This window comes from Sardina pilchardus, chromosome 4 (genome assembly GCF_963854185.1).
Source record: "Sardina pilchardus chromosome 4, fSarPil1.1, whole genome shotgun sequence".
Classification (NCBI taxonomy): Eukaryota; Metazoa; Chordata; class Actinopteri; order Clupeiformes; family Clupeidae; genus Sardina; species Sardina pilchardus.
Window position 1 is genome coordinate 12,151,321 of NC_084997.1, and position 7,500 is coordinate 12,158,820.

Below are 7,500 nucleotides of genomic sequence, written 5' to 3' on the forward strand. Positions count from 1 at the left end.
AGAAGTATGTGGTTTGAGACACAGCCATATGTCTCAGTGTGTGATTGTGTTTGTGAGTGAGTGGTTGTGTGTTTGAGAGTGGTACCTCTGGCAGCACTGTGGTGGACAGAGCTTGTTTTGAGGGAAAAGGCACTAAGAGTGATGATGATGACGATAAGGATGATGATGATGATGATGATGATGATGATGCACGATGCGCTCTGAATCCCTACGTGCGTTGGGCTGTGCCCCATTTATCATCCCCTACTGCGACAGGACGGCACACTTACTGGTGATGTCGGCGTCGATGTCGGCGAGCTTGAAGAGTGGTGCCACCTCGTCCATGTAGACCCGCAGGGCCTCCTTCTTATGGCTCATGGGGTTCACAAAGACCTTCAGCGCCTTGGGCCGCTCACGGAACCCTGAGGGAATATAGCCAGGGAAACAGAGCGAGAGAGAGAGAGAGAGAGAGAGAGAGAGAGAGAGAGTGGGAGAGAAAGAGAGAGAGAGAGAGAAAGAGAGAGGGAAAGAGAGAGATAGAGAGGGAGAGACGGAGAAGAGAGAGAGTGAGAAACAAAAATTACTGAAGATAGGCTTTCTACTAATCAGTGTCCCAATATCATTCTCTTATGAGAGGGCCTTTCCCTCCATCTGCTCCTAGAGAACGTTCCAGCAGCGTCACTCCTCTCAACCATGCGGGCTCATCGTGCCGTGCCTCTACAGGAGCCCTGAGATGAGTTGTCCTCTGCCTGTGGAGAGGCCCGAGCACGTTCCCCCCACACGAGCGCGGCGGCCTCTATGTCTCCTTGTGCATGCATGCACGGGGCTGTAGGTGTGACACGCTGCTGCAGGAACGCCCTCTCCTGCTGAGCGAGGGGGCTTCGCTCTCCTCCAGCGCAAAAGGTCAGAGCGCTGCCTCCTGTTTTACGGTGCCTGAGCCGCTGCCAAGGCTGAAGGAGAGTCATGAATAAAAACACCCTCTGGGCCTCCCCCGTCTCTCTCTCTATCTCTCTCTCTCTCTCTCTCGTTCCCCCTCTATCTCTCTGTATCTATCGTTCTCTCTCCCTCTTTCTGCCCTATGCTGAGTATGCACTGTGGTGGAGCACTGGATCATAATTAGTCAGATTTAGGGGAGCGTTCGCTCCTGGCCTTCCTGGAGTTTGAGGCGGAATCGATGGGACCTGCGGCCCCCTTCCCCTCCCCTTCCCATTATCCCTCTCATTGCTCTAATCCGGCCCCCGAAGGTCCCGACCCCGTCCCGTCCTGCCTAACGAGCCCCGCCACCCTCGGCCCGCCACCCATCCGGCCCGCTGACATCACAGCCGCAGCGGGATTGGTGGAGGAGGATGAGGAGGATGAGGAGGGTGGGGAGGGTGGGGGGTGTGAGCCCCAGGTCACGGTTCAAACACAGGGTGAGAGGGAGACACAGGGGAGCCATGGTCCTCCAGGAGGGCAGGGGCAGGAGGAGCGACTGGGGGTGGGGGATTTTGGGGGCACTGGGGTAGGTGGGTGGAGGAGGCCGTGGGCTGGCAGAGCTGACGACAGGGGACAGGGAGGGAGGGGAGTGAGGGGCGGTGGTGGTGTGGAGCGATGAGGTGGAGCGCTGCTGAGCTGAAGGGCAGCGGTGTGCAGGGGAGAGGGTCGAGGAGGCCCGGCGGGGTTGGAGCACGTCCTCCTCCAATCCAGTCCCTGCTCCTCCTCCTCCTCCTGGGGCCCTGCACTGTAGCGCAGCACCACACTCCACTCCACTCTGCACTGCTGGGCTGCTGTGTGCTCAGCCTCAGCCTGCGCTGCTCTGGGCTGGGGGGCAGCGCCACACTGGGGCCCCAGAGGGAGCAGGTGCGGCAGTGGAGCTCTGCTCCTCCTCCACATCCCCCTTTCTCCTCCTCCTCCTGCTCCTCCTGCTCCTCCTGCTGCTGCTGCTGTTGATGGCGACGGGGCTCAGGAGTCAGGCGCCTCCAAACAGCCCACAGCCACACAGCCTCACTTCGCTCACACAAGGCACACACACACATACACACACCAACACAAATACACACTCAGCACGACAACGCTCAACACTGCACTGGGAGCGCAATGGGTAAACATATACAAGGCAGACACACACTCACACACACACACACACACACACACACACACACACACACACTGGTCCAACTTACAGCAAAACACACAAACATAAGTGTAGCAACAGTACAAAATACTCCAAATTATTGGGTGTAACCACACAAGATACACATTCCAGCCTACATACACACTGAGCTCTCTACTTAAAGCAAAACATCAACACAGGAGTGAGGATCAACGGTAATCAATGAGAGGTCTGTGTCTACTGCAGTCTGATGTGCCGTAGGCTACAGTGAGTCTCAGGGCCTGTGATGTAAGTGTACTCTGACTAAGTGTCAACTTTCAGTTGATTCTGATCCACTGATGGCAGCAAAGCTCTGTGTAAGTGGTGTGTGTGTGTGTGTGTGTGTGTGTGTGTGTGTGTGTGTGTGTGTGTGTGTGTGTGTGTTTGTGTGTGTGTGTGTGTGTGTATGGTGTGTGTGTGTGTTAGCGGTTGCTGTTGTTTATAGGCAGTAATGTTCTCTTCCATTTGAACCGAGCTCAAGCCAAACGAAGCTCACTCTGAAAACCCATCTCACCAGTGCCGGGCTAGCGTGTGTGTGTGTGTGTGTGGAGGCTGGGGGGAGGTGGTGTAGGGTGGACGTGTGCTGAGTCCTGCACCTTGGTGTTACTATGGCACATAATCCCGTGTTTGTGTGGCCACGGCAGCCAGGTCCACGGCCGAGCCGAGCGCTGAAAGACGATCCGGAGAGTCAGGGGCGGCCGCACTCGGGTTTCTCCATCATCAATATCAACTCCTGCTCTGCGCTCCCGCTACACGCCGAGACGCTCCGCCGTCCAAAACACATCAACACGACCCTGTGGTCACTGTGTTTCGCTCATTAAACAGAAAAAGTCAGCTTGACCTTGTGGGTGGGGAGTGCGTTTAAAATCTGCACAAAACACGGAGGTCACCGATCAAGGGCATCCTGACGCAGGCAGACAATGCTGCCATTTCCCATTGTGCATTGCACTCACTCACAAGAAAATTGTCAATAAGGATCCGATCTTTCATGTGCAATTAAAAACCTGAATCTCAGGTTACGAGTCCTGCTCATGGCAGTGCAGTGTTTATTCATATCTATCACCAGAGCGTGAGTGCTGCTGACATGCGTAAAATCACTGCTAATATAATAGCGCTAATAATTAAGACAAACATGGCTGCCGTGTCCTGCTGCCGCCAGTGCACGCTCGCTCCATGAGGTCATTAGTGTTCCTGGAGAGGAGAGGGATGATGATGATGATGATGATGAGGGCTCCTCAATCCTCCATCCCCTTGACCCCCACACACACAAATCTCCCGGTGGCGTCCGACTGGCTCTTAATGCCCCATGTACCCCCTTAAGCTTGTCCTCTCATCTCCCTTCCTACAGCCACACAGCCACTGTGGCTACATCTGTCTCTGGCTGACCGGTCGACCAACCGGCCCAAGCTCCTCTCCACCCGCCTCCATCCCGCCCCCCCACCCCTGACTCCCACCTCCATCCCTCACCCCACCCCCCCAAGCTCCTCTCCACCCTCTCCATCCCCTCCCCACCCACGGTGGGCCCTGGCGGGGGTGCTGTGGTCACTGCTCAGGAGAGCATCTGCACTGGGCCGGCCTGCTGTGGGAGGCGAGGCCCCAATTCCCGGCTCTCCCCCCGGAGGACATCATTTGGCACCGGGGACTACTTTCCCCGTAATCAGCAGCTAAATTACCTGGGCTACCGCAGCTCCGGTTGCACATTGATCTGGGTGACAAACGCAGCTTGCTGGGATTGCCGGTAAGAGCCGGTCTCATGGCTATAATCAGGGGCAAGCAATGCAACAGGAAATAAATTGGTGGTTGTCTGTGTGTGTGTGTGTGTGTGTGTGTGTGTGTGTGTGTGTGTGTGTGTGTGTGTGTGTGTGTGTGTGTGTGTGTATTTGTGTGTGTGTTTGTGTGTGTGTGTGTGTGTGTGTGTGTGTGTGCACTTTTTCCTCAGTCATTTACCATTTATCCAGCCTGGCTTTTGTCTCCTGCCGGTGTGGTCTAATTATCTTTGCTATCTTTCACAGATAAATAGCGTGGCTAATCCCTTGTTTTAAAAGTCTTTGTAACTTAAAAAAATGACAACCAGAATAAATCACTACTGTATGATATGGCATTAAAGTGAGAGTGAGAGAGAGAGGGAGAGAGAGAGAGAGAGAGAGAGAGAGAGAGAGAGAGAGAGAGATGAAATTGGAGTTGGGCAGAGTTCAGCTCCGTGCTCCATTGACAATACTCGAAAGGGCTTTCGGAGGTGCAGAGAATATTTGCTAATCCTCAGGAACAGATGTCTTTTTTTTCCAGACGAAAATCCCTCGCTGGCGCACGGACAGACAGACAGACTGACTGACTGACTGACTGACTGACTGACTGACTGGGTATCTGTGGGACTGTGTGAGGGGTAAAGATGGGCTCTCATGGCTCAGCCCAGATAGGAGTCTTGGGTCTGGGGAAAGGTCACGTCCTCGGAGGCCTGGACCGGGCTAGGCCTGAAGTGAGCACTAGGATTATGTGTGTGTGTGTGTGTGTGTGTGTGTGTGTGTGTGTGTGGTTGGGTGGAGATGGGGGCACATCAGTGACTGTGTGAGTCAGGGCAGGAGAGCTGGGAGAGCGCGAGGTGAGGAGCACCACCCTATCCTCCTCCATCCCTATGGCACACCGCTCCTCCTCCTTCTCCTCCTTCTTCTCCTCTCTCCCCCCCCCCTCTCTCTCTCCCTCTCTCTCTCTCTCCCAGCCTCGTCGTCTCCTCCGCCGTCGTCTCCTCTCCTCTGGTCTCCTCTGCGCTCCTCTTCTGGGCGCGTGGCCTCCATACGGGGGGCCAAACACCCAGACGCCTCCTCAGATCCGCTGCCAAACTGGAGCATCTGGCGCTGTGTCAGGAACTGGCATTAGCGCGCATTAGCGATGGGGGGAGCCCCCCCAAGCCCCTCTCCAGATTTTTCCCCTCAAGCAGGGGGGGGGGGGGGGTGTGGAGGGGGCTGAAGGGGGGGGATCACTGGGCAGGATCTGCTCCTAAGCCCCTCTGTGTAGGGAAGAGGGGAGCTCGAGCCACTGGGACTGTGGGTCAATACAGATTTCAGCATTCCAGATTATGACACTGATCCTCTTTCCTCCAATCTATTCCAGTTATGAATATAATTGCCGATGTATAATTAGTTAATTTAATTGCTGCCCTAACGCACAGCTCGGGTAATTACAGTCTGGATATACTGTAGGTTTGTCAGAGTTGGTGCCAGAAAATATAATGGGTCGTCATTTGCCCACGCCATTCACATGTGATGTATGTCAGCGATGGGGATTTCCCAGTAGCTGTGCTCTGGTTGTAGGGAGGTAGGATGAATCCGTGTCAGATGGTGGGGTTGTTTTGGTACACGGTGCTGTGGCATCACTACTCTAAAGCCTTTACGTGTCTGTCATGTTGCTGGTGTGTGTGTGTGTGTGTGTGTGTGTTCGGCAGACCTTCACATGAGGGAGAAACACAGCGACATGTGTCCCTGAGCTGCCACAATGGCAGATAACACCTTTACTGTGTGTGTGTGTGTGTGTGTGTGTGTGTGTGTGTTTGTATGTGTGTGTGTGTGTGTGTGTGTGTGTGTGTGTGTGTGTGTTGGGAGAGAGTTGGTGGCAGTGGAGGGGGGTTGCCTGGTGTGACAGACAGAGAAATGAGGCAGGTCTGCGGGGAATTGGCTGAGAAAGCGACACACAGCATTCTGGGGGAAAGTGATACTTGCCATGATGCCACCGCCGCACACGAGCAGACGAGCATCTGGCCAGCTCTGCACCTCAGCCCCTACGGAGAGCCCCGGGAACAGACGCTCTCACGCTCTCACCAACACACGCACACACACGGATATACACACACACACAGGCACTCAAAACACTCACTTATTCACACACAAACACATAAATTCACACATAAACTCACACATATAGATTCACTTACAAACTCACTCGCTCACTCACTCACTCACTCACTCACTCACACAAACTCATTCACTCACTCACACACATACACACATAAACTCACACACTTACAAACTCATTGTCACTCTCTCTCTCTCTCTCTCTCTCTCTCTCACACACACACACACACACACACAAACTACTTCATTCACTCACACACAAACACATACACATGTTCACTCATTGATTGACTGATTCATTCACTCAGCTCCTCAATAACTGCCTCACTGAATCAGTCGTCCTCCTGTCTCCCCATTCACTCTGCCTACCGCTTCCCCTCACTGAGGCTCATGCTTCTGTCCCACCTAATCAGGCCTCCACACCAACCCCCTCCTCACCACAAAGACTGTCTCTTGTGAGAAACTCATCAGTGACAACTCATCTAGAGATTTTTTAATAAAACTAAACAAACAGTATACACACACACATGTCGAGCTGATGTCCAGTCATTATTAGTTGGTTGCTCCACTTGGCTTCACGTGTGTGTGTGTGTGTGTGTGTGTGTGTGTGTGTGTGTGTGTGTGTGTGTGTGTGTGTGTGTGTGTGTGTGTGTGTGTGTGTGTGTGTGTGTGTGTGTGTGTGTGTGTGTTTGGCAAGTCTCGGGTCTATCCGGGAGCAGGCGAAACACTGGAACAATAAAGACGAGAGGGTATCTTTGAGTAGGCTCTATTATGCCTCACACGGATGGTGAAACGAGGGCCAAAGGTTCATTGTGGTGCTAAACTACAGTAAGAGAGCCATGAGTGGCTAAGCGCTAAGCGCTATACACGGGAGAGAGAGACTGATAACTTCCAGCCAATCTGGGGAAGAAAAGGGTCTCCATGGCTACGGCGGTGTGACTTAATGGAAAACCTGTTAATGTGTAACCCCATACACTTAGGCACGCTGACGAAAACAGAATGTAAATGTCATTCAGCGTCCTCGGCACCTACAATAGCTGTCCGAGCGCTGAGGCTCATTCTTTCACCTTACATACCAAAAGAGCTTTATGTTTTTTTTTTCTTCCCTTTTAATTTTCTTTTTTTTCCTTTCCGCCACCCTTTATCCTGTTAAACAACCGAATGCGATTTTATACAGCACGCAGGCCTACGCGAGAGCCCCCGAGAGGTGCGTTGGGGTCGCCAATGCATACATAAAACTCCCAATGGACACAATGCTGCGTGGATCAAGAGGATGGGCCACTCGCTGAACCCGCGAGTCTCACTTGCTGCTCCCCCCTCCCCCCCCCCACCTACAACTTCTTTTCTTCCCAGCGCAGGCCTTTGCCACGGGGACAATGCAAAGTTCAGCTTGACGCTAGAGTGTGACCACGCACTTTGACAAGAGCACCAAGGCCACATTATCAGGGGCCGGAGCCATGCGACTGGCGCGTCTCTCTGCCCTCTGCTGATTGACCTGCCCTGGCTGAAAGCTGCCTAATCTTTGAAAGGGGGGTTTTATGTATA

At 53.5% G+C, this 7,500-nt stretch overlaps 1 protein-coding gene across 1 annotated transcript in view; it reads right to left on the reverse strand.

Annotated features, from left to right (window-relative positions):
* Nucleotides 1-7,500, reverse strand: part of cerkl (ceramide kinase-like) — a 48,017-nt gene that overhangs the window by 25,296 nt on the left and 15,221 nt on the right. The window contains 1 exon segment of the mRNA XM_062533418.1: nt 270-401. Within this exon segment, the coding sequence (XP_062389402.1) occupies nt 270-401 (132 nt within the window).